The 27,502-nt window shown below is 40.5% G+C and overlaps 1 protein-coding gene across 5 annotated transcripts; it reads left to right on the top strand.

Moving 5' to 3' along the window:
- The first annotated feature begins 790 nt into the window (after positions 1 to 790).
- Positions 791 to 27,502, top strand: CDC42EP3 (CDC42 effector protein 3). 5 transcript variants are annotated; one of them, XM_064708745.1, is made up of 3 exons: positions 791 to 1,010; positions 2,598 to 2,681; positions 25,384 to 27,502. In XM_064708745.1, the coding sequence occupies exon 3, from the start codon at positions 25,667 to 25,669 to the stop codon at positions 26,426 to 26,428; it is 762 nt and encodes a 253-aa protein (XP_064564815.1). In that variant the 5' UTR covers positions 791 to 1,010; positions 2,598 to 2,681; positions 25,384 to 25,666; the 3' UTR covers positions 26,429 to 27,502. The 5 variants fall into 5 exon arrangements, with proteins under 5 accessions (XP_064564815.1, XP_064564813.1, XP_064564814.1 ...); XM_064708743.1 differs by lacking the exon at positions 2,598 to 2,681 and adding an exon at positions 1,436 to 1,549; XM_064708742.1 differs by lacking the exons at positions 791 to 1,010; positions 2,598 to 2,681 and adding an exon at positions 1,363 to 1,549 and having other exon boundaries at positions 25,384 to 25,514; positions 25,653 to 27,502.

The raw sequence follows: 27,502 nt of genomic DNA, 5'->3' as shown, positions 1-27,502 counted from the left end.
CAGGATTGGGCCATGCATGGCATGATGCTTCCTGCCCAGAGACATCACCCTGTATGCATAAGGGCACAGCGGTCTGTGGGCATGCTGAATATTACAGTCTCAACACCTTGAAAGGAACATGTTCTCTGAATTTGGGTACTGTATTTACAAAAAAAGAAAATACAATTAACCCGTGGTAAAGTGCTTTAGAGTCAGAGTGTTCCAATGCAAAGAGAGCAAAGGGGAAAATCCTCTCACCCAGATGTGGGTATGTAAACATAATTTAAGCTAAGTATACACGTTTACATATAATGCATCCACTGTTTACGCTGATTTTAAAACACCATACGTAATGAAAATTATGCAAATATTTAGAAAAATATCTTAGCCTGGGTAAGGTATATACCACACTTAATATTTCAATAAGGGCACATGCAGTGCTTGTATGGCAGTGCCAAAAGTAACATTTTGAAAAATGACCCTTCGGTAAAACTGTCAGGCACAGAGTGTTGAGTCCAAGTATCCGCCAACAGAAACCTTTGAGAGGATGTCACTGCGAGAGGCGGACCAATGCCGGACTCTCTATCTGGATTAACCAGAGAACTTGTAAAAAATTTAACATCAGCACAGTATTTATTTGGCTTCCCAGTCAGTAATCTGCAGGACTGCCAACAGCTATTTTGAGCCCTTTCCCGTCTGGGCAAGGCAGTTTCACTTGTATAAAACAGACGGGCAGGTGCCCTTAAATCTGTCAATTAAGGGCTCTTGGCCGACGCTGAGAGGTCCGCGCCCCGCGCAGCACCTCCGCCCGCTGCCCCGCTCCGGCCCCGCCGCTGGGCGGGAGGAGCCGCCCCTGCGCCTCGCCGCTCTCGCAGTATGTGCCGGTTACCTGTAAATCACAGACCGCCGGGTCCTGAAAGCCCGAGCGCTCCTTAACAAAGCGTAAATAATGGAGGACAGGCAGGATGAATGAGTGCGGCGGGCGGAGAGCGGGCTCAGCTTCACCCCTGACGGATTGGGGCGCCAAAGAGGTGAGGGGCAAGAGGGTTTGGGTGAGAAATCGAGCTTTAAAGCGCACCTCGGAGCTGACCGTGCTCGGGGGACAGGGGGAAGGGGAGTTGCCCACCCGAGGGCTTCACCGGGACACTACCAGGGTGTAGCGGGGGGGGGCTCCCGGACTGCCCGCAATGCCCCCACCCCCGCAAAACAGCTCAAAAAAAAAAAAAAAAAAAAGATGGAGGGGGAACCTTTTATTGTTACTGCGGTTGTTCCCGGCGTCCCCGCCCGCCTCCCCGCCGGCGCTCCGCGGTGCCAGGATTTCCCTGCAGCCCGCCCTCCCCGCCCGCAGCGCCGCCGGCAGCGCCGCCTCCCGCGGCAGCCGCTCGCCGCCCGCGGCCCCGCGCCGCGCCCCCGGCACACGGGGCGCCGCCGCCCGCGCACTGACAGACGCTCGCAGGTGCCGCGCTCGGCCCGAGTCGCGGAGGGGTGGCCCCGCTGCCCTCCCGGCTCCGCAGCGGCGGGACGGAGATAGCTCGGGAGGGAGGAGCGGCGCGGGAGCAGCGGCAGCGGCGTAAGTCGGGGAGCGGAGCGGGAGGGCCGCCGGCGGGCTGCGCGACCGGGACTCGACGCTGCCCCTCCTGACCTGCGGGGCGGCCGCGGGGGGCTGGGAGGGAGGCTACGCGTTTCGGGGTAGCCAGAGAAAGTACCCATTAATGATCGTGTTTGGCTGCTCGGGAGGTTCATGCCCGAGATATCGCTTAGAAGGACTCGGGGTGTTTCTACATCACTGAACTTCCGAGCTGAAATTCGCCCCTGTATCGGTTTAAATTTCCATCCCAGTGTATTTTGGCATACCTGATTTTGTGCCCTTGCCTTGGAGGCAGAAGGCATACCCAGCCTACACCCCCTGAAACAACAGGCTGCGCCCCTTTTTGTGCGGTGCGTCCCCTTGCGCCGCCGCGCCTTGCTGCGTGGGGCTGAGATAACCGTGCGTGGAGTGCGCTGCTCCCTGCCCGGCCGGGGCTGCACCGAGGGCAAGCTCTGCGCTGGGGCAAGTCAGTACCCCGTGTGATGCTGGTTGTCGAGCTAAGAGTTCAAGTCGGGAAGTCAAATTTGAGAATTTGGGTTGGGCTGCTGATGAAGAAATGCGGGCTGCAGATTAATAGAAAGGACTTGATTTATTTTCAGTTGAAATTTAAAAGAGACCAAAATAGAGGAAGCAATTAATTTAGGACTTGCGTCACTGTAGATTGTTGCTATGTTTTAAAAATAGGAAGAAGGCTTATTATGAAATGTTTAATGTAACAAATATGATCTTGATCTCTTACTTTCCTTTGAAAAATATGTGGGAGGGAGGCAAGGACTCATGCATAGACCATTAATTTCAGTTATATATAGGTTGTAAGGATGTAACATTGTTCAGGAAAACGCAGATGAAAAAAATCAGAAGGTTTAAGGCATTAAAATCTAAAGTGGAACAATTCTTTAGATACACACTACCAGAAATCTTATAATCCATGTTCTATGGCTCAGATGTTTAGAGGAATGACAGAGATACCAAAAAAGGCATCATGATACTCAGCGCAATTCTAGAAGCAGAATTTTCTCGTTCCCTACAGAAAAGGAAAGCACATTTCTGGAAGCAAGAAGTGACAGATGTGGCATCTTGGCAGCTGGCTAAACATAAAAGCATGTATCAGCAGGTGATTACTGTTGCAAGGATTTATTTTTAAAGTGTCTTGTACTGAAAGGTTTCAGCCTGTTTTAGCATTAGCAGTAAGATTTAGTTGCACTCTGTGGTGTGTTACAAATAGCCTTTCAGCAGAAACATTCAGAAAAGCAAGAGAAAACTCCTGTGTTCCAGGCACTCCTAGCTTTGAACATTTGTTTTGCATTACAGCATGTGAAGGAGAGGAACCGAGCAGGTTCTTTGGTCGGTGTGATAGTACGGAAGGGAATGATTTTTCCTGGCTCAGCCTCAGCGGTATCTGGGAAGGAAACAATAGGGCCTATCTTGTCCTTCGATTAAAGGTAATCACCGTGACTGTTGTCTGGGCAGCACCTTGTACATCCACAGAGGTGAAAACCAGGCTGCAGAAACTGCCTCTGCCCCTCTTCTCTGATTGGTAAAGCGAGCCTGAATCACCAGGAGGTGGCCTGGGTGAATTTCAGAAAAGAAAGAGATGGATATCACGTAAGAGGCAGCCCTGAGCCACTCTTTCCCTGAGGCAGCGGCAGCGTGGGTCTGCACCATCCCTGTTTGCCTGCTGTGGCTAGATGTCACATTGACTTGAAAGAGGCATCTAAAACTGTTCCAAACCACTTGTATCAGCTTTGCTCTAACCAACAAAAGCCACGGTTCATGGCAGAACATGCTTTGCTCTCAGCTTTTCGTAATTAGGGAGGCTGCTTTGGTTTATAGTCTTCTGACCTAGATGGCATCTTCTAGAAGAGATTCTGGTCCTCTGCCCAAGTTTTGACAAATAGTTAGGGGAAGAAAAGGGAACTTGCATTTTAAAAAATTTCTTTCTGCCATGCAGAATTTGTTGTCAGTTTCTCCTTTACTTCTTGCCAGTGAGACCATGTGTGTCCCAGGGGCTTAGCAATGCTCACTGACCAGTTCTTCTCTTCTTCCTCACCCTAGTTAACAGAATTGCTTTGGATCAGGTCACCTGATGCCTGTTTGGCCTTTCATAATGATGTAAACCACCACAGGCTTTTACCCTCCTCCATGGAAATTTTACTTTTTGGAAACAAACAAATAAAACCATCTTTTTTTTAATTTTTTTTTCTTTTTACCCTCTTATGATCACATCAGAGTAAATATGTTTTCTCAAGATCTGAACCATCTCATGGAGAGCTCTCCTTCCCCCAGTGATAAAAGTGAACTAATTGGGTGGTCTGTACCTAAAAGCCACGGTACCTCCATGGGTGCAGTGCTTATAGGCAAGGCAGCTGGCTGAAGGTTTTGTTTGTTTGTGTGATAGCAAGGTGAATTTCCCTAATAACCTCAAGTCTGAACTTAAACAAGGGTGTGGGAAGAATTGTGTTCAGCTGTTGGGTAGAGGGCTGTTTTTCAATGGTTTCCTCTGGCTAAGAAGCAGGCATGTTAGTAGGCAGTGAAAGCGGCTCAGGGGTGCTAAGGGATGTGTCTGGGTGGAGCAGTGAGAACAGAGTTCTGCCTCTTCTGCCGAGTTCAGTACATCCTGTGTGAAGCAGGATGACAGAAAAAGGTGCAACAACTCATGAACTCAAGTAAAGCTTATGCTGAAGAAGGGGCACGCTTCTAGTGTTATTAAAATTTCTGGTTGACATTCATGCAGATAAGCATTGCTTACAATATTTTACAATGTTCTGTATTTACACTCATAATTGACATTCCTAATGTTATTGAGCAAGGATGTTGATCCAGCATGATGACTGCTGGGAAGGTGAGGCTGATGGGAGCAGCTGGAACTGGCTGACAAGACCAACTTCCTCATAGTTCAGGGGTTAAATCAAGACCCAGTAAAGCCTCAGAAAGCACACTGCCAAGATAAAATGGGATTATTAAAAGAGGACAAAGTTGGCCGGGGTGACAAGATGTATTTATACCTTTACTTAGTTTCATTGATATTTGTGGAATAAATAGTCAAGTATAGAAACAAATATTTGTCTTATGGTTTTACCACTAGTCAAGTCTGCAAGAGCACAGCTAGTCAATAATCTTTGTAAGCAACTGAGATTTTTCTTTTGAGAGGCTGGTGAACTGCTGAATGTATTTTACTACTTTTTGTGTTGTGCTTTTGTTTTTTAAAGAGGAAAGGTAAGCCATTTGCAGGCCATTTACAGGCTGAGCCTACAGCCAAGTAGCACTTTTAGTGCCTAAAACTCTGAAAATGTGAGTGTCGTTTCTGAATGCTCATACTAAATTGTATCGTCATGATCTTAGTAGGTTTCAATGCAAGACCATTTTACTGAAATGTATATATAGCACAAGTAATTTGAATTACAGTTATTCTTATCTTTGAAATTAGCGAGTGTTGCAATACTCTTAAAACTTGATGACCTAGTATCTCATGAATGCCAGGGAGCCACATTAAGGTTTCACCCCCCACTATGTGTGGTAAAGCAACAACATACAACTTATCTATGTTAATGTTGTACTCATGCTGTTTTTACTTGCACAAAATAATAGAGAAAAGCTCACCAAATCCGATACACTGCTTTGATTTCTATCATAAAGGTCAATGGGGAGCATGTTAGATAAGAAATTAAATGGGCTGATACTGTGCGTTTTTGTGCTGGGTCTCATTCTGAACGAGCTAAGTGAACTTTTCTATGATTACATGTAAACAGCATCTGACCTTCTGTAGAGATACAAGAGCTGATGACAAGCTGAGACTAGGTATGACTTGCTTAATCAGGTCTGCAAGCTTGTTTAGGTACATTTACATGGCAATTAATTTTTTTTAAGTCATCTGTAAGAACTTTCTAAAAATAAATACTACTTCATACCTTTGCTTGGAAGATCTAAAATGTAGGGCTTGGTGTATTTTTTTTTCATCCCTTTGAAATACCAGGTGTTTCAAGTCCCTTTCTCACTATTTTGCTGTAGAAACTTTGTATGTATCTGAGGATTTGTGTTGTGCCTAAAACAAAGGAAACAGGTGTTTAGTCTTCATTCCAAATGTGGGGTTTTTTGCTTTATGAATATTAGCCACTAGCACAAAATAGTAAATAAAAGCAAACTGTTAGTCTGAAATTTCCTTTTTTCCCTCCCTGCTAAGAAATCTATACATTATAACATTCAAGTTCAAGCAAACCCAAAACTCTAAAGCCTGTTTTTCTGGTAAAAGCAAATATCCATAAGTTGGCAAAAGCCTGTAGAAAATGGTAATACATATATAAGTGCATTAAGGTCATGTTATTTTTCCTAGTTCTCTTGCCTTACATAGTATGTGGGGTGAATTAGGTGACACATAGGAAAAAAGGAAGATCTGTTTGAAATTCTGGGCTAAAGCTGAAGCCCCTGCGCTGTCATAGTTGTTTTGGGTGGTGCAGATGATGAAGGAATCCAATGATTCCACAAATAATACAATCTTGGGATTTTCTTTGTGTTCTTTGAGTTTGTAACCTTAGTGCTCTCCATATGATATTTCTAATTATGGGGTTCATAATTCTCAGTGATACTCTGCAAGGAAGATCAAAGGTGCTTTGCTACTACCACAGTCAGCATCCCTGAAGCCTTTCTGCGGAGAGCTGGTGAAACCAGCTCCCTAGCCAGCAGAGCTCTCAGTCACCCTCTTCACCAGGAGAAATCCTAATCCCTGTAAGAGTATGAATAATAAATCTTAATGAAGAGGCAGCTAATGTTTTCTTATTTTTTTGTAGTTGTTTTTGGATTATTTGGTAAATTATATTTTGGGAACTAAAGCATTGTTTCAGTTTGGTTAAAATATGTTTCCAGAGGATGGTTAGATTAGTGTTCTCATGTTCAGATTTCAAATGATAGCCTAATCAGTTGGAGTTTTATGAGGTCCATGTGATTTCAAGTATTAATGTGACTTATTGATTCTTTGAGAGTACATGTTTCTGTAACCACAAAGAATAAAAACAAAAGCATCCTTGAAACTGGAAGTTGCACATGCCACAGTGAGGATGAAAAGAAAAGAAGGCGTAGATTCTGCCTTTTGTAATGCCATGTAAAGGCCAGCCACGCCATTTCTCCCCAGCACTGTGGTCCTTGCAGAGGCACTTTTCTTTGGCTTTTCCATTATTTGTCTCTATTCATCTGGAGGATGGTTTGTGGCTGTGTAGTTTCCCTTTGAAGCATACATTGCTCCTAGAAATAATGTTAGGGGTTAGCCCAATTTAAGGAAGGTTTGAACAGTAGAAGAACTACATTGTGAGTGAAAGAGGGACAAGGAAGGAGTAGTGCCATGAATTGTCCTGCAGGTCAGATGCAGCTCAGTGTTTCTGCTCTGGATACCATAGATTACTGCTCTTGATCGAGTCTAGGCTGTTCTTTACTTGCTCATGACTCCTGTAGCAGATGACCTTGGAATAATAAGCATGGTTCATAGGAGGATAAGATGTAATGCATCTGGGGAGTCTCTTCTCTTTTGATTGTTTGCAAACCAGATGGGAATACAGGAGTGAAGAATGGAGTAGCATGTCCATGCATAGGCTGTATATATGGCATACAGGATTGTACTTTGCTTCAGTTCAAACAGTTGGAGTGGAAAGGTGAAATAGGAGGAAGGTGATGTTCACAGCAGCTACAATTCTATTGGTATTCCTTGCCCCAAAAGGCACAACAGGTGAAGAACTGTCTTCTGTGAGATGCTATTGCTGTCATTTTATGTGTGTGCAATTCTTAATATACTACATACCTGGCTTGTGGTTAGGGGTGTGATGCTGCAGTAGTACAAATTTGTAATAATTCACTTTGGTCATGCTGCCTGGAAGGCAGGAGCGGCATCTAGTCAGTTTGATGAAAGACTCAAATGCAAAGGTTTGCTCATTCCTGTTAGCCTTTCTGCTTAACTTGTTTCTTATTAGTAACAGTAAAATAATCAGTAGCGCACAGAAATCCTCAAGGCTGAATGGAAAATCTATTGTTAGGAACAAAGAGGACTGAGCAGACCAGTAATTTGTATGGCTGCTGCTCTGTTTTGCACATCCCTCCCCACTTGCTTGTTATGATTTTAGTGGAAAGAGAGGCTGTGTTTCTTCTGATTTTCTCTTTGTGTACCTTCAGGCAGTATGAATACCCATCTCAGGCTCTGGAGTCTTTCAGATAAGATCCCGTGAGGTCAACAGCAAGGACAACAAAGTAATCCATTTGATAGCAGTGGACTGTACAGCTCTCTTAAAAATGCATGCTTCTGGTCCCAAAGAAAAAAAGTTACAATAGCAAGAGTCCAAGAAGGTTATTAATCTGTAGGAGTTCCTAAAGGAATTTGTGAGGACAAAAATAAAATCTGCCTCTCCAAATGGAAGTGCTAAACAATCATGCAATTTATGCTGTGGACGGTTTTCACATATTTGTCTCAGAATTAATTTCCCTGTTAATTGCAGTAGTTATTTTGCCTTGAGAGTATAACCATGCCTCTACCTTGGCAGAGAAATAAAAATTGTAAATCAGGTATTTTGTGGCATGGTATAACATTTTGATTACTGGGAGATGCCCTGACAGCTGTACAGGAGGAAGTGACAGAATTGTTATCTAATGAAGCAACAACAGAGAAATTGGAGGCTTTTTGACATTGCCTTTGGTGTGCATAGTATATCCATTCAAATGTACATCTTTAAGTATATCCAAATAATCTCTGAAAATACAAATATATAATCTGCATATAACTGAAAAATCTGCAAGGAAAGAAGCAGCCTTCAATTTCAAATGAGCAGTCTAAACATGCAAATTACTTCTGTTGCTAAATTCCAATCTATTTTCCTGCATCAAGCCTGTGTAAATGTCTTTGTTCCTTGCATCTGTGAATGAACCTTAATTCCTTCCCCACAACCACTGTCCTCCATCTCCTGGTTCCACATCCCTGGTTTTATGCAGAGGTTCCATCACTGATCTGAATTTGGGTTGATGGCTATTCCTGCCAACTGAATTGTTTGTGGGGATGGAGCAATGTAAGCAATGAGCGCTAATATTTTCAATAGACTGGATTTCAGAAGGTTCTAGGTGTCAGACACTAAAGCTACTGAATCTTGTAAAAAATTATACACTTTAACACCTTGACATTGCCTGTCCTGGTAATTTAGAATGACAGGAAAAGACACATTTAAAAGTACAGAAGTGCCAGATCCTTTTAGCAATGTTGTGGATTTTGATGGTTTGTATCTGTAGGAGTAAAGGACATTATGATACAGCTGGGGAGTAGAATTAGATCATTTTGTTTTATCTCATTAGAGAAACAGTTTAAAAACTTTGGTTAAAATTCTCCCACCTCCTAGTCCTCCCAATAAACACAGATGGCTGCAGAAGAGGATAGAAAATGTTGAATGGCAGTGTCAGATATTGATAAACAACTCTGAAAATAAGCCTTAAAATGGAAGCTTTCAAGACAGCTGAAGTGTAGGTGGACGTGTTAAAAAGGCATCAGCTGAGAAATTGTGTGTATTCTTTCTGTAATAAAAGTGGTATCTGCAGAAGTAGGAGCAGCTGTCTGTGTGTGTGTGTACATTTAAGATCCATTACTGAAATGGTACCAGATGATTTTTCAGGTGTTCTCGTTCAGTGTGTTCTTTGAATCCATCTGCTGAGGTAGCTGGTGGTAGTTATTGGGTTTTCCAAATTTCAAAGTTTGTCATTTTGGGATAAGTATCCTGAAAGTACAAATATGGTCCCAAAGTCAAGTTTTGCAGTGGTAACTGTACAGAGGAGATGTGACTTGAGAAGTTAGAGTTGTATTTTCAAGTTCAAGAACTGTGTGATTTTTTTTTTTTTTTTGTGTAAAAGTGGATGAAGCCACATAGACTATTTTTAATTGTGTGTTTTTCTTCAAAACTGGGTATCTGTAGCTGGACATTGATTCCACTTGATCATGGATCTTAGATACCCCTCTTGGACAGCTGTACTTCAAAATGAACAGGAAAAACTTAACATTTTAAAGAGGCCTAAGGTGCTGTGAAATGGGTGCCCTTCTGCTTGCACAGTGCCAAAGGAGGAACAGCTTTTAAAGCTTGCAACATCTCAAACTGTTGATGGCAATTTGACAGGACAGAATTTATTTTGTTCTCCAATCAGGATTTGAAGTAATGTCCAAAACAGATCTACTACTTTTTTCTTTTTTCTATTTTGTGCTGAAAGATGAGAACTTTACAAACAACAGCTTTGAGGAGAGGTCTATTCTGATAACTACCAGGAGATTTGTCCTTTCAACCTTCATAATCATCTTGATGGCCAAGGAAACAAAATCTGTGGACAGAAATGCTCTAAAAATTTAGTGTGGCATTACTGAGATAAAAATACTTTTCCAAATACTTAATTCTTTAGAGAAATGCCATGAATTTAGGGAAGACTACTGTTCATATCTTGAATGACAGAAGTCAGACCAGACCACTGGGAACTTGCTTATGACAAGCTATAGGCCTTTCCTGAATCATTATCCAGTTCTGTGTCAGTATGACTCCTGGCTCTGCCTGAACTCTTTGAATTAAACAATAGTAATTTCTTAAAAAACAAACAAAAACTTAACAAATTTAATAACAAATAACAGAGAATCTACCATAAGCCTGAATAAATTGTTCTTGCTGTTCCAAAAATGTATGTTTCCTTTGTAATTGCTTTGACTAGCTTCAGTCTAGCAAACTCAAGCTAAATAGTTGGACTTTGTGATCTTAAAGGTCTTTTCCAACCTTAATGTTTCTATGCTTCTATGAAATGTAAGTGATAATGTCAGTCTTGTGGCTCTCCTGGAACTTTCTTTTGTGTCATGAACGCTCTTGGAATTGTCGCTACAGGAACTGGGCATGGTGATAGCCAAATACAAAATACTGGATCTTTCCTTTCAGTGCCCTCTCATGCAGCAGGGAATTTCACTAGCCCCTTATGACTACAGTTCAAGAGGATGAGGTTCAGCCTGGTTAACTCTTCTGGCCTCTTATTTCTGTTTCTGAGCACAGTCCTCCTTCCTGAAACTGTGGCCTTTGTGATTTAGTCTTCCATTTGAAACTTGAGTGCATGACTAGGGCTGCTGTTAAAACTCAAGTGGCTTGCTGGGGTTCAGATACCAGCTTGAGGTGGTTTAACCTGACAGGTAACTGAACAGCACACAGTTGCTTGCCCACTCCTTCCCCACCCAGTGGGATTTGGAGAGAATTAAGGGAAAAAAGGTGAAATTCATAGGTTGAGATAAAGACAATTTAATAGGACAGAAAAGGAATGGATAACCATAAAACAATTCAAATGTACAAAACAAGGGATGCACAGTGCAATTGCTCACCACCTGCTGACCAATGCCTAGCCAATTCCTGAGCAGTGGCCCGTGGCCACCTTTCCCCTGGTTTGTATCCTGACCATGATACCATGTGCTGTGGGACAGCCCTTTGGACAGTGGGGGTCAGCTGTCCTGGCCATGTCACCTCTCAGCTTTTCCCCAGCCTACTCACTGCTGGGGTGGAGTGAGAAGCTGAAAAGGCAGTGACTTTGTGTAAACACTGCTTAGCAACATCTGAACCATCACTGTCTTATCAACATTATTCTCACCCTAAATCTAAAACACAGCACAACACTGTACCAGCTACCAGGATAAAAATTAACTCTATCCCAGCTGAAATCAGGACACAGTTGATCAAGGCCACTCTATCCCTCAATTTCATTTTCTACCTGTTTTTCCCTTTGATTCTAAGTGTTCCAGTACAGATCATCTTAGGGTAGTTTTCAAACGGAAAGGGATCAATTCAATGCAAAGAGTTTAAAGAGCACTTGCTGGTAATGCAGGCTTCAAGTCCTGCTGAGCAGAACGCCCACACAACTGCAAATGCCCTTAAAAAAAGCTACAATTTTTATTTGTATCATTAGTCTGACTTGGGAGTGGCAGTACCTTTTAGGGCCTGCAAATGGAGAGAAATTCCTATGAAATTAGGCATGTTAAGCTGCTGTGTAAGAACTCATAATTGATCTAAGATCCTGTGACAGCATAAAAAAGAATATTTGTGGTTTTTCAGTGAATGTACTGGGCAAAAAGAAGAGCTGTATATATTGCAAGTTGTCCTTCCACTGAGATGTACCAGTTTTGTATCTTGTAATCTATTTAGTAAAGCAAGAGTTTTGATTCTGATCTAGTTTGCAGTATAGCCTCCAATAATTACACTGATTCAATTACTGTTGAAGGAGAAAAGATGTAAACTAGTGACTCAAAAAGTTATCTTAGTTGTTTTCAAAGCTATCAGCAAAGTGTTTGACTCAGGAGCACATGGCTGTTTCCGGGTACATAGGAAATTACAGAATTTCAGTGGAAAGCTCAAGAAGAATATTTTGGTGTCTGACAAAACAAGTGAAAAACTTTTCTGTATCTTCTGCATAAGAAAGGTAACTAGCAAGAGGTGTTAAGGGAGTTTTATTATTTATTAGCCTTAATCAAGTTCTAAAATAGCACTGAATTTGTGTGTTGGATAATAAGTCACTGGGAACGTAATAGTCCAAATGCAAGTCAGGTTAAGAGTCTTTGGATTTTTCAGGTATTCATGATTTTTTGCTTTTAAAGTTGAGATTTTGCTTTAAGATGTAATGCTTTTTCAGCCTCTTGGCGCCCTGACTGAACTTGCCTGCCTTATTTCAGACAATTTGAAACACTCACTTTGGGAGGTGTGAACTCAATCAGAGCCATTAATCTGGGAACCTGGTGACTATAAAAAGTTAACTGCTTTCCTGCAAGCTGCTAATGTCTTGTACTTGGAGAATTTTAGCTTACTGACTAGGTGCAGATTTTTTTCTTTTCATTGTTGTTTGTGCCTTTTTCCTTTCCCATGCTAAATTGTCTCTTCCCATTTTTGTCCTGTCAAGTGAATGGGTTATGGTCTTTCCAGGAATAGAAGTTTAACAGCAGTATATCCGTGGCTGGATTTTTATTTAAGAAGATATATATATAATTTTAATTATTGTAAGATGAACCCTATTTAGTGCTGTGTTCTGAGGGAACAAACAAAAGAACAACAAAATTCCATTTTACTCAAGGATGTGGTTTAACTTAGGAAGCCTATGACTACAGCAATAGGGGTGTTGGTGAGCTACTTTTTACATTGGTCTAAGTAGCTGTTGGTGAACTATTTAATACTCTCCTCCAATAAGGATTTCCTTGGGCTCCAAGAAAGAAGCCCAGGTATGCTGCTGCCCACTGCTTCTGCAGCCAGAAGGAGCATACCTCTGGTGAATCTAGGTTAGAAGGCAAGTGCACAGGGAAAGAAAGAATGCCCCTTGGGTGATATCTTCCTTTTAGAAGCTACTGTACATGCCTTTTGATGGAACTATGTTTGAGTCTTTTGTTTATGGTTTTTCTCCTCCTTTCCAAGGGAGCTATATCCAGAGAGCCTGTGGAACAGGCCCTACATTATCCAATAATTTCTTCTGGCCCAGTACTGAAGCAGCAACACTTGAAATGTTGATGCCCTACTTGAATGCAAGTTCCCTCTTAAACTTCTTGAGTATAGTGTCTCTGCTGTTGTGTAATTCAGGGAGTTATAGTTTGTTCCTTGCCTTTGTTTCCACAGATGCTATCTCTGTTAAAAGAACCATATGGACAAGAGAAGAGAGGCCCACACTGTTCCTTAAATTAATGCAATCCTCATGCATTGTTACACTATTACATGTTGTTGGGTTTTTTTGCTGGATATGGTTTGGATTTGAGCCCAGGACAAGGAAACTGACTTCAGTTTTTCTTCCTTTGCCTGCAGTAAGAAACTCAGGAATACCTGTCCACTTATTTAGGTGGCTTGGTTTCTGACCATCTTTACATTGCTTTTGTTTTCTGAGTTGGTGTTGCAGTGTTTCTTTTGTTGTTGTTGTGTTTTATTTTGCTTGATTTCCCTTCTCCCCCAACAGAAGTTTTTGACAGCACTGTAGCTGTGTTGCCCTGGACTCTAAAGCATGTCATCTTCTCTTAAATTTTTAAGGATGGTAAACCATGCTAAGCAATGTAGTGCTTCTCCCATGTCTTGAATTTTGACTCCCTGGAGCTTGAAAGAACCATAGAAATTTGCTTTAAATAGCCTGCAGTAAAGGTAGCATTTCATCTTACCTACTTATTAGAGGATTAAGTAAATAAATATGCCCTTTACATGGGAAAGTAGGTCCCAGAATTATGTTCTTTTATTTTTCTGCCTACACACCACTGCTTTCCATACCAGTTGTATGTATTGGTACATTAAGGACTTGCAGCATGTGGTAACAGCTCATTCTTGGTCAATACCGAGGTGCATCCATGCCCAAGGGGATTGCTACACCTCATTTCTGTGCTGCTAGAGTTGTATGAACAAGATGAACAGAGCTTTAACAGTCCCGCAGCAAGTGTCACAATGCAATATAAAGCCCTGGTATATGTGCGAGTGCTCCATTTCAGAACCAGCTTCTCTCAACTCTGAAGTAATTGCTGCAACCTGGATAAAGTATAGACTCAGTACACTTAGCTGGTATTGGTTTAGTCAGACCTAAACATAACTTTTGCCTTGTGCAACACTTTGCTTCTCCCACCTGTCATCTCTGTTTAATGTGGGGGGCAAAAGGGTGAGATTGCTAAATGGTGAGCTGAGGCATTGCTAAAAAGACAGTTGTTAAATTTGGGTTGAATTTGGCTGTCAGATACCTGGTAGGGGTCTCTTCAGTATCCTGAGAGTGGAATGCCACTGCTGATCAGTCTTAAACCTATGGACAGTGATTTTGACAATGGATTATGTATGTAATGGTCACCTTCAGAATCTCTCTCCCCTTTGATCTCCCTTGTTGGAAGTATAAGGAGCACAGGAACTGGTGCTGAGGAGCATGTTTAGCACTTACTTTGCATTTGTAAAGGAGTGAGAGGGACCTGCAAATATAGGCTCCTAGATCTGCTTCTGAGTTAGGAGGGAGGGAAAGGAGTTGTCTGTTGACTTGATGATCTTAAAGGTCTTTTCCTGCCTGAATGGTTCTATGATTCTATCTGGCCTGTGAGGGCTGCAGAGAGGTGCAGCTGGGTGTTGGCATCTGTTACCTAATGTCTAGCCTAGTTTCTGTTGAAATATCTGATTAATTTTGGGGTTTTCATTAATGTGGGTTTTGGAACAAATTAAATGTGACCAGGGTCCCAACAAGGATCTGAAATCTGTGTTCTGCTGAAGAAGTCTATATACAAATGAAGAGCAATTTGCATCATTAAGCACATGCTTCAATCAGGATGCTCAACAGGAGAACACTGAGACAGAAATTGCCTCGTGCAGTGCTTTTCTTATAAGGTGGGAGACACTTAAGCCCAGTTCGTGCTTTGTCCCATCTGTATATTCTTTTACAGCCTTTTTGGAGAGGTGGTAGTTGTTTTACGCCAGTCTGAGTTTGGTGTGATCCTCTCTCCAAAAGTTCCTTGCATCTTGCGTTTCTCTAGATACTAACCAGCTACTAGACATTCTCCTCCTTCTCCCCAGGCATCCTCCCAAGGATTTACAGTATTTTAAAGGTGTGTGAGAGGGTTGGTTCGAGTAGGAGAACTCATAAAAGTTGTAACTTGTTTCTCGCAACAAAGACAAGTTGTTTTGCTTGGTGTTACGCCACTGTGTTTGTCAGTGTCGATTTATGTCAGGCTTTAAATAGGATGCTCTGCAATGAGTTTGTTTTCTGGTAGTTTGTAATCCTTTCAGGCCAGCTAACATTAACGAGCGGCAGCATTACTGTGGCTGGCTTTCTTTTGATCATGCACGGCCCTAGTCAGGAAATGGGTGAGGAGCATGAGTCATGATTACATTACCCTAATGTGACTGCCCACTAGACGTTTTCTTTTTGCCGCCAATATGCCTTCCCTTGACACGACTTCTGAAAACAAAACGTCCATTTTGGAGCACTTTGAAATATTGACCTTTGAACAGAGAGATTTATGTTCTCTTGCAGTCTCAAGGCAAAGCTCTAAGCAGGAGCCCCTGCAGAGAGCTGAGAGAAAACGAATGTCTGCAAAACACTTTTCCAGAAGTTTGCAAAGACAGGACTTAACTTGCAGTACACTGGGTCTGCTTGGATCCAGCATGCTTCCCTGACCCATTTACTTATCCTCTCATGTTGCCTGCACAGGCAAGCTGCAAGTCCAGTCTGTACAAGGGCTGTCATCTCATTCACCGTTTGGCTTAAGCTTTGTCTTAGATCTGTACTTATCTTTTGAAATATTGCTACAATAATGGGAAGATAGGTGCTGAGTGCTGGCTGATGTAAACCCTGAGTGTTGAGAAGGTGGCTTTAGTGGGATTTGAGACAATAATATTTTGGACAGTTTAATTAAATGTGTGGGATTTAGAGTGTGAAAGAAATATTGGCTGCTAATCAGTAAACTAGCTTTAGCACCGAATTGCCACTGTGCACTCTGGATATTCAGACAGTACACCTCTGTACAAGTGCTGGGTATGTTAATTTCTTTTAAATTAGACTCATTTGCTCTGACCAATTTTAAGAGCAGTATGTGAAATATTACTATTGGCACAAAGTGTGAATTCACCCTGATACTACTTGATATATTGCAGAAAAAAGGAAGTCTGATCAGTAGAGTACAAAGCAACTCAAACAGAGAACCAAATGTCTTGAGAGAAAGTGGGGACCCCTTCAGTGCTGCCCAGTGTGGTGCATCCCTGTGAGTTGGGGCACGTTGCAGGTGTCACTGACATGTTGCAGAGCAGCACCAGACATGTCTCCCAGTTGTCACTTATTCTTCCAAATTCTTACCTCTGCTCAAATGGTGCCTCGAAATAGTGGAATTGTTTTGTTAGAAGTAGAGTATAAATTCACTGTGAAGATGTAATTTCTGGGTTTTCCCTTTTGTTTCATATAAGGGTGATAAAACTTCACTGAACTAACAATATACTTGAAACTGCATGTAGATAATAAAATTTTAGAAGCCCTATTTGCTGTGTGATTTCAGCCCCATTTTTAAAGGGCACATAAATTGGACCAAAAAAAGTAATTCAGTGAGGATTTTTTTAATCTATTGAAGCATTTCCTTTCTCCCATCTACCCCAAGGCCATCAACTTTGCTCTCATCCTGATGACCATTCAGCTCTCTGAAGGAGGCAGAACCGCAACAGAGCACAAGATTCATCCTTCTTTTGTGTAATTAAAAAAATAAGTACTGTGCAACTCCAGATTTTTCTGTATCTATATATCTCTATCTCATTTTCAGTCTTTGCTTATAGAGGGCTCTCTGGCTTTCAAGTTTGTTTTAAAACTAGTTTATCAGCCATTTAAAGATGGTCAACACTTATTTAAACACTCTGAAAAATGAATAATAGAACTGGTGATTGTGATATGCCTGTGTCACTTCTGTGTTTTAAGGAGATGATAAGGAGTATTTGATTTAGAGATGAAGCATATTTGAGAATTGGAGGTCAGGAGTTCAGGGTAGGGTTTTGTGGGTTTGGTGGTTGGGTTTGTTTTTTTTTTCTTGAAACCTTGTAGGATACTTATATTTTAGATCGCCTTTTGTCAGTAGCCAGCAATTATGGAAATTTTAAACTAAGGGTCTTTTCCAAAAATAGCATGAATATATTAAATAAAGTTAGAAAAACTTAATTTCAGTATGACAGCAGTCTTGGGAACCCTAAGGCAGAAACAAGTGGAGCTACAAAGCCATTTTTGCATCAGGAGTGCATAAAGTCTGGATGTAATTCCTCGGACGTTTTTCCTTGCAGGAGAGCTGGTTGAGGCTTGGCCAGCCCTTCTGCCACAACTCCTTGCTTTCCAACAGTGGTGTCTCAAGAGATAGCTTAGCTAATGAAACGACAGAGAGAAGCAGTCTCACACCAAGCCTAGTGATTTTAGACTTCCTTCCTAGTTAGTTTTCACCTTGTTATGTGCTGAACTGGCCTGTAAGGGGTCAAGTCTGTGTACACGGTAGGGGAGAAGGAGAGAATGCCTTTCTGACAGCAAGTTATATTGGGCTTGATCTCTCTTGAAGCACTGCCATCGGGCAGCTGCAGCTGTTGCTAAGCCTGTCCTGTAAAGTGAGTCAGTGGAGAGGACTGCGGCTGTGACCAGTTTGAAGTGTGACTGTGATCTGTCTGCCTGTGAAGGGTACAAGGAACCAGCAATGAGCAGTGAGGAATCCAAGGTGGGAACTTCTTAAACCGGCTTTGGGAGCAGAGCTGGGCTGAGGAACTACACCCTCTGTGTCAAAAGAGAAAGCCATCTATGCTAACCTGCTCAGAATCACCAAGGGTGTGGAGTGTGGATTCCTAATCCACTTAAACTGATCTGAGTGCTGCCTGACATTGCAGGGGACAGTTGAGATTTCAACCAGAGCAGTTTGGCAACTTTTAGGTGGCACATTGGCTTGGCTTGTAGGGGTCATTTTTTTGTCCCATTTCATGTTTTTCCCTGAAGAGTGGCTGAAGAGAACCGATGGACAAGTTTTTAAGCCTGTCCATCTGGTGGCTTATGGGTTTATGGTAGCCAGCTATTGCTCATGTGGTGTGTGACTCTGTAGGAGGAGATGTGTGACTGTGCTTCGGCGTGCAGTCTGATGTAGCATAACCTCACTGTGGCTGGCTGCGTTATTAACGTGCTCTGCTGCACCTTGTGCTGACATGCACCTCTGCCTAAATCTGCATGGGCTTGTGCTCATCCAGGTTTTGGAAGCCACTGAACTATATGGTATTAAATCTGTATGTATGAATGTACCAGCCAACAAAGCTAAGGAGAAGGTAGTGAAGAGGGACCTGTTTCCGTGCATGAAGCTGAACAACAGAATACAGCGAGCTCATGAAATCCGTGTCTCTGGAGAAGAGGAGAAAAGAAAGAAAGATTTTTATTGTTCTAGAAAAGATGCTAACTTTTCAAAGGTGAAAGTAAGCTGTGATTCACACCTGTTGAAAAGTTAAAAAAAATACTTGATAAAAAAGAGTTATTAATTACTATTCTAACAAGTGGTTGTAAGCACAGTTGCAAAAACAGACTGTGTAAGGCATTTATTTTCTTATTGCATCACAACCAGATTTTACAAATGTTAGTCCCCTACAGTGTTAACAAAGCATGTATTTAAAATATTTAGAATCTCAGAGTAAATGTCAAAAATAAGTCAACATCAAAGAGGAGTGTATTTCTACTGATACAATGCAGAGATTTATTTATATGGTAGGGGTTGCATAGTATTTTTATGAGCATCTTGCAAATAAGTACAAAATTGTGGTAGTACAAATTTGCAGGTAATGGATATTGGTGAAGTATATTGGTGAGGGAGACAGAGAAAGCTCAACTGATTTGTTGACTTGCAGCTTGAGCACATTGAAATAAAATGTTTCTCTTTCTGAAGTATGGCGTTGCTTTTTATCCTGTGGAATGTAAATCCAGTTTATTTGCTGGACAATGATAATTTGGAAAGCTTTTTAGCTTTTCTCCCCACCAAGGAAAGGAGTAGAGTCTTACTTGACAAACAGTGTAACATGAGCACTGCCACTGGCTGTGTTGCCAAAATTTGTTGATTAAATTAATATATTTGTATATTGATCCTAAAAAAAAATAAAATGGAGATGCCCACTCTGAACCAATAAAAAGCAAGGATAACAAATTCTACTTTTCCCAGTATAATTTATTCTGCTTGGAGAACTTGTTTTTATTATACCAGCACAAGAATTCTTAAATGATTTGTAATATAATTCTACCCTGTAAATACAGGAAAATTCCTGTTGTAAGAGGGTGATAAGAGCAGAAGTATGATCTTGTTAATAAACAATTCAGTGATGATGGGAGGAAAGAAGTGATTTTTATCTTCATATATGCTGTTAGGGAGAATTATATTGAAATATTGTCATTAATTCTGATCTGCTTGGAAAACAATGTTGAAAAATTGGAGGTGGTTCAAAAGAGAGAGGGAGGGACACCAGAAGGCTTAAAGTTATTCCCCCACTATCACCACATGAGGAATTCCCCCTGTTCACTTTGCTCAAAAAGGATGACTGAGAAACAACTTGGTTAGTGTTCAAGTACCTTAACAAGGATGAAGGTTTCTGGTTGATAAAGGACATGTGTAATCTCAGACTGATAAAGAACAAAATAATAAGTAGAGACTGAGGCCAGTTGCTCAAATTAGACCTCTTTTTTTTTTTTTCCTTCTCTCCAAATCAGCTTTGGTCTCCTTTGTTTCTTTTTACTACAAACTAAATACTTAAATAGATCTAATACTTCGTTCATTTCTATATAATATATTAATGGTTTTAATGGTTTAAAATTAGTTGAAAGTGTTCCCTTGTTTAGTTAACATGATTTTCACAAGGTTGATGTGTTTGAAAGAGTGCTGAGGAGGGTAGCAAGAGTTAAATGAGTCAATAATTAAAAATCAAGAACTTGTTTTTCCTTTGTTTGTAAATCTAGGTTTTAGGGGGCGGGGGGGGGGGAGAGGAAGCTGCTGGAGAAATGGAAGATATCTGGAGAGAAAGGCACTGTATGCAGCCTGTCCCTGTCTGTGCTTACACTTAGTGGCAATTAACCCTTCTTCGAGTGGACAACTCACAGCTAGTGTACTATTTGTCTTTGATTTATGTGGAAAAGATTGTTTTATGACAAGGGAAGTCAAATTATATGCTTATGTGATTTTTTTGCCTTTTAAAAAATTATTTTTTTATTTACCCACAGCTAGAATAGATAAAATAACTTATTCTATTAATCAGGACCCAGATTGGAACAGGGAACAATTTAGGGGCATATTCTCTGGTAACTGATCTCTGTGAAGTAAATTAATGGATGTAGTCTGCATGTATGGGGAATTTTAAGAGAAGGGTGGACAAATACCTTCACAGCTAGCACATGGCATCTCTGTCTTTTTAGGGCAATGTAGAAATGAATCAACTGCAACATAGAGTCAGGTCTTCTCTTGACCTGTGCTTCTGTATCTGTGGAAATTATTTGGGATTTTTTTTTCCTTCATTTTCTAAATAGTGTATGTGATGGCACAATGAAATGGGTAAGACTTGATCCAGGAGAGTCAGATAAGTGCAGTTGAGAAAATTAGTTGAACTGAAGTGTGTTTAGCCTGATTGTTTTTATAAAGTAATTAAATCTGTAGCTTTAATCAGGAAGGTGCCAATTCTTTGATGAAAGGAGAAGAAAAGGAGCCAAGGACTTATAACCTGATCAAGGGAAGTTGACTTTAATACAGATGAATTCAAAGGCTCTGCCTCTTATAAACAATGTAAATTTAGATAAACAATCTAGAGGAAGAAGTGTTAGCACCTGATGTGGTTTAAGCTACTTAGAAGGTAGTGGCTTTATAAGTGGAGAGCTGGTGGTCTGATCTAGAAGTGGACAGACTTGTGGCCTCTTGTCTTCAGAGCCTGATGGTTGATAAGGATACCTGAGTCCCCAGAAGCATAAGAGGTAAGCTCTGTGGTGCATCATCTGGTGCTTTTCTTGTACCTGAGGACTTGGTTAACTGGGAGTGTATTTCACTAGCATTCAGGAACTGTGACTGCATGACTTCAGGCCCCTGTTATAAAACCAGTAAAAATGTGTTTTACACTTGACGCTGTTTTAGACATAGTGAAAGTAATTGACCAGGATGTTCTTAAGAGTTTGTTTGTACTGCTGAAAGCTGCTGATAGCTAAAACCTAAAATGAAGCCCTAAAGTCTAATTCTTCTATGCTTGCAGATACTTCATCATGTAGAAAAGTTGCAGCTGCCTGTTGCATAGTTTTGTCTGTCTTTTGCTATGTTGCTGTGCTTTCATTTGCCTATTTAGATGATGTACAGACTCACTTTTCTCTTATTGACTTGCTCCACAAGGTAATTCATTTATATTTTAAATTATGCTTTGGAAAGGCCTTTCTCTGAGTTTCACGTGCTTCTAGTCAGTGATGTGTAAGGCAGAGCCTTTGCAAGGGGTTGCCCTGGAGAGAGCCCAGAGACTTCCCAGCACACACAGTCACTTCTGGCTCTGCTCTGTGGAAATGTGATTTTCTTTCTCTAATTTCTTTGCTAAAGGATCTAGGTTTCCTGGGATGTGTGCACAAATAAAAGTTTGCACTTTGACCCTTATTTGTCTCTGGCTTTGCAAGCTTAGCTGTTGAGATATTTGCTGATAGTCTGTCTTTTTAAAATGGACCGTGGAATAAGCTAAGGCATCCATGGAAAACTTTGAGCTGTGTGGAAGGTGATGATTGCTGAGTGGACAGAAGGCAGATTGAGAAGCACCTCTAAAAATATTGGTCTTTGTTACCAAGCAAAATACTTATATGAGAGTGTGAAGTGATAGGAATGAAAATGAGCAAGTGCTACAGCCATACTAAAACTTTAATTTTCACTGGGCTGAAATTCCTCTGGTTTGGCTCATGCTTGGATCTTGTTAGGAGAGGGGATATCTTTTCAACTGGAATGAAAACCCTTTCATGTTGTTTTTCTCTTAAATTAAGGTCTTCCACTGTAGGCTGGCAGTCCAGGATTGCAGACTTCTGGTTTTCTGGTAATTTCTCCCTCAGCTTTCCAATTTAGCTATACAATCGCTTGGTTACTGAGCTGAAATTAGTCAAAACACGAGACTTTTTTAGCAGTAAGATCTGAAAAAGGTCTCATTGTAAGACAAGGAGAAATTTATTGTGTAGCCTGATATCAAGACTGGGTTGTGTTGTGTCCCTTCTCTTAGCCCATGTGCCCTTGAGATTCCATTAAATCTTGTTGAGTGCAGGTGTTAAGGTGTTAAGATTCTTGTGAAAATTTTGTGGACTAATTTTTGTCTTCTAGGATTTGAGCTGGAAGCTTAGTCTTGTTAGGTTTTTCTTCATTTGCCAAAGTTTGACTTATGCATTTTTTTTCTTACTAAAAGAACTACTATATATATGTGTGTGTATAGATATGCTATATGTTAATTATTTATATGGATTCTTCCTTATTTAATTGCAAGTTAAATATGAATAAAAATAGTATTGTAGATTTAGTGAATATATCCAGATGTATTTGTTTGAAGTATCTAAAAATCTGCACTCCTTTAGGCAGTAGTTGACAAAGAGGCTAAGTATGCAGAAACAAGGTACAGTTGTTCTGAAGCTGTGTTATGTTGTACATGGAAGGCCTGTCCATTGAGAAGGGAGCCCTTTTATTTAAAAGGTGTAGTTTGCAGATTTCCAGTACTGTGGGTACTGAAATCTGCAGTAAGAATAGCCTTTGTTTTCAGCAGAGAAAATGGTGCTTGCACTAAGGATGTAATTGTGAAATTTCTTCTCTTCAAATGTAAAGCCTCTTGCACTGGCCAAATGGAAGGCAAGGCCTTCACAATTAAAGGGAGTGCTGTATAGAGAGGGTTTAGAATTCTTGATAGTGGAGTCTCTTGCAGCATCATCTCAGGTAGTGTGGTTTTACACTGCCCCTTACTGGGGCTGTCTCGTAGTGCAAGAACTAAAGGAGATTTGGATCTCCAAAGTTTGTGCTGCTTTCAGAGTTTTTGTGTTTTTCCCCCTGAGCTATGAGCTAAATAAAATATAGTGCTTTTCTTGTATGTTAAAATGGCCTATTTATACCTAGGAGTTATTTTACATTTTCTTTTTAATATTTCCTGATGTTCAGAAGTTTCATTGTGTCCTTCAAGTTTTTTTAAACCTCTCTGTGGAATTTGGTTGGATAATGGTTTTTGATACAGATCCTAGGTGGTGGGAGCCTTGAAAGCTTTGAATGAACTACCATTTATCTTTCATTTTTAAACTAGTGACCAACAGGCATGACTTTAGACCACATTGTCATTACGTTGTCATTAATTCAAATTAAAAGACCTTAAAGAATGAGAAATTAAAATCAGAGGTAATTTGGCGTGTTATTTCTAGGAAGTGAGATAGAGCTGAGTCCCCTAGATAACTGTAAAACAACCTCACCATTCATCTTTGTTTGATAATAGTCTTCTCTGTAGAGTTGAGGACATTTTGTTTAGCTAAATGAGTAGCTTGGGCAGAGTGATAAATGGGGGGAAACAATGCAGTGAAATTTAGACCTTAAAGCTGCAGGGTTGATTTGACTGATCAGTTCTGTTCCCATTGCAGGTGGCACATGCAGAGATCTTATTCAGGAATTACTTTTGTATCTTGCAGTACTGCCATGGAGTAATGTGAAACTCCTAGTATATTGTAGATCCTGATGAATTACCATTTTGTTGTGTAGGAGGAAGCTTTGAAGTGCTTTTAATTGATTGATGCAATCAATTGTATTTTCATAATTGATCTTAAAAGTATAAAATGCCCTCATAAATTGAAGGCCAGGCAATCATATTTATAAGGCTTTCCTGTTTCATCTTCCCCAACATCAAATTATTGAACTTCTTTTGTATTTCAGCTTTAACATGTTTACATCTGATATATTTTGTGGGGGAGGGCTCTTCAACATTATCAAAGTGCAGTAGATACCTGGTGGGTAATCAAAAAATCCAAAGCACTGACCTGGCTAGACTCCCAGCTTCCCTTGTGATGCACAGTTAAGTGCCCAACTGTAGGAACTAATTACTGTGGTTAAAGGATTTGTTAAAATGCATAAATGCTTTTTGACAAGCTGGGTGTGTAGCCATACAGTGCTAAATTTTAAACCTGGTGATTTGTACTGGGCTTAATTTGGTGAAGGAAAAACCCTTCCAGGGCATAAGTAAAAGGCAGCAAAAGCAGCCCTTGTTACAGCCAGCTCCCTCCTCTTATGATATGGAACAGTCTTGCTGTGTAAAAGCTGTGATCTCCTTTGCACAGTGGGGGTGGTGATGGACATAGGGTGACGGATTTGTAGCTGAGTATTCTAGTGAGAGAGGGGGATCTGTGGTGCATGGACTTAGTAGAAGAATGTATAAAAATGTCTAGGAGAAAAAATGTGTTAATTCTGAGTGTCCAAGAGTTAGGAACTGACACTATGAGGAAGAAATATGCCATTAAAGTACTAAAAAAGAGTGGTTTTCAATAGCTTTTTGACTTAATAGCCTGTTAGCCCTTGTTAGCTCTATCACACCTTTCAAAGACCACATTCTAGTAGGACAACATGGTTTGCAGAGACTGTTAAAATTGGTTGCACAGAGCAACTCTAAATCACTGTGGCCTTGTAGTCTGCATAATTCATGAGCTATAGCAACTATAACTAGTTGCTGTGGAGAATTCATGTAGCCTAAAGAATATAGTCACAAGAATCAGTCTCCTCTAAAGCATGCGAGTTTGGATGTTCCTAACAAATTGTAAAGACCTGGATGTGCTCTTCTCTCTAGTTCCTAAAGCTATCTGTTTAAATGGGCACAATTACTGGAGATGTTACAGTTTGTGAGCGTTCCAGCACTAATTGGAAGTATCTGAATGCTAATCTGATTACCCAGTTATCTCAATCAAGGGAGTCTACTCCATTTCTAAAACAGTTTTCTGAATGACTGTCAGCTTTCCTGGATCTACCAAAAACTTCATGTCGTTGAATGTTATAAATGTGTTTCTTCATGTGTTCTTAAAGATCAGCATTTTGAATGCCACAATAAGGAGAGGAAAGATTGAGATAGTGATATTTATCAAATGAATTGTGCTCAGCAACTGTGTCTAAAAAGTCTGACTTCAAAAAAAGCTATGGAGTCAGAGAAAGGTTAGGTGGCCCTTGTTAATCTGAACTCTTTTATCCTGCCTAATGAAGGGAAGCAACATCATAAAGCAAATCTGTAGGCTGGAACTGTCAGTACCATTACTAATTTTGGAGTTTGGTAAAAACAAGACTGAATGAACCATGAAAAATTAATGATAATCTTATTTTGTATCCCATGCAGGTTTTCTCAAGTTGAGGAAGTAGCAGGGCATTTGGTCGGTACCTGACCCGAAAACCTGTGCTCTACCTTGCGAAGAGCTGATGTGGGAGACATTTACCTTCACATACTCCACAGTTCTCTGCATCAGAAGAGTAAGAGTTTGTGTGCAAGGGTGGTGCAAGATGATGATGTAACATTGCTAACACTGAAGGTCTCCTGAGAAGAGCTGGCTTTGTAAGAGGCTTCTCCTTCCCTTTTTTTTTTTTTTTTTTTTTAACTACTTCTCTCAGAAACTACAAGCAAGATGCCAGCCAAGACACCCATCTACTTGAAAGCTGCTAACAATAAGAAAGGGAAGAAATTCAAACTAAGGGATATCTTATCTCCTGATATGATCAGTCCTCCACTTGGAGATTTTCGTCATACCATACACATTGGAAAAGAGGGACAGCATGATGTTTTCGGAGACATCTCATTTTTGCAGGGCAACTATGAGCTGTTGCCTGGAAATGAAGGTGAAACCAGACTTAGCCAGTCTGGTATCCACAATGAATTCTTAAGGGCAAACAGCACTTCTGAATCCATGTTTACAGAAACTCCATCACCAGTGCTCAAAAATGCTATTTCCCTTCCTGCCATTGGGGGTTCTCAAGCCCTTACATTGCCTTTATTGTCACCAGTAACTTTTAATTCAAAGCAAGAATCCATCAGGTCATCCAGAAATCCTAGGCTTAGCTGTGAGCCAGTAATAGAAGAAAAACTGCAGGAGAAAGGGAAAGAGATGGAGGATGAAGAAACGTACAAAGATGACATATGGGGGCAAAATGGTTCTTCTTCACATTTTACCAACGGTAGCGACAGTCACTCATCCAGCTTTTCTGAACGATGCACGGATTGGCAAACAGTGGATTTACTGGATGACAGCCGGCTTTCATGTGAACTAACCAAGACAAAGTCTGAAGAATCCCTTTCAGATCTTGCAGGCTCCCTTCTCTCATTACAACTTGACTTGGGGCCCTCACTTTTGGATGAGGTCCTCAATGTAATGGACAAGAATAAATCTTAGAACTGGTACTCCCTTGCTTCTTTATAAGTGATTCACTTTAAAAAAAAAAAAAAAACAAAAGACCACCATTCAAAAGCAGATGCTTAAATATCAGCTGTATTTGCAGTTGTATGATGAGTTTTCTAAAAATATTCTTAAAATACTATTTTTTTACCTATTGTTTTTCATGATTTTTATTACACTAAATTCTCATATCAGGAAGGTAAATTTTAATAATCAGTTTCAGCAAATACAAAATGTTTTTAAGTACCAGTATTAATGATCAGAAACTTAAAAAACAGTGTTTGAGGATGATATGATTGTGACTTTTGCTTAGTTCACTTCTACAGGCTTCTGAATATGTGAGAATCTCTTAATGTCAGAAAGGAGACTGATACTAATTATTCACTTTTATAAGTTATTACAATATCACTTTACGTGTAGGCCTCTTTCTAGAACCTTGTGTTTGAGGGTTTTATAGTGTTTCTCTTCATTTTCCATAGTACCATTTCTGTTATAAATTCACCATAACTACTTTCTTGGTCTTATACTGCAGCTCTGAATTCAGTTGTGAACAGTTTGAAGGCTTTTTTGGCTTGAATAACCTGGTCCAGAGTCTCAGTTGCTTTAAATGAGTATGCACAAATTTACACAAGTTGAGGCTTGAGCCTGACACTGTATATGAAATGTTATGTTGTAAACAGGTGACACATGCAAGATATTATGGTTAAATTATTTTAAAAGTTGAAATATATTTTCTGTGTGCATATTGGCTTTTTACTGCAGAGCCTACACATACAGTATCTCATCAAAATACTTGCTTGGCATTATTGGTGCTCTTCTGAAAATTGTATATTTGTGTGTTTGAAGAGAAATATGTATTAATAGTCCTTGCTTTTTTTCTTCATTTATTTCCACAACATGCTTAAACTTGCAACTGGTTATTTTACTTTTTGAAGAAGGCACTGGTTATTCACAATGCTAGTGATGTGTGCAGCAGCAGCCAATGTTTGCAAAATGTGGATCCTTCAATACAGTACCTACATGGATTGCATAAATACCTTGTGCAATACAATAAAAACCCCTTTAAATTGC

Source organism: Zonotrichia leucophrys, chromosome 3, assembly GCF_028769735.1.
Source record: "Zonotrichia leucophrys gambelii isolate GWCS_2022_RI chromosome 3, RI_Zleu_2.0, whole genome shotgun sequence".
In the NCBI taxonomy this organism is placed as follows: Eukaryota; Metazoa; Chordata; class Aves; order Passeriformes; family Passerellidae; genus Zonotrichia; species Zonotrichia leucophrys.
This window is presented reverse-complemented; position numbering and strand designations above follow the sequence as displayed.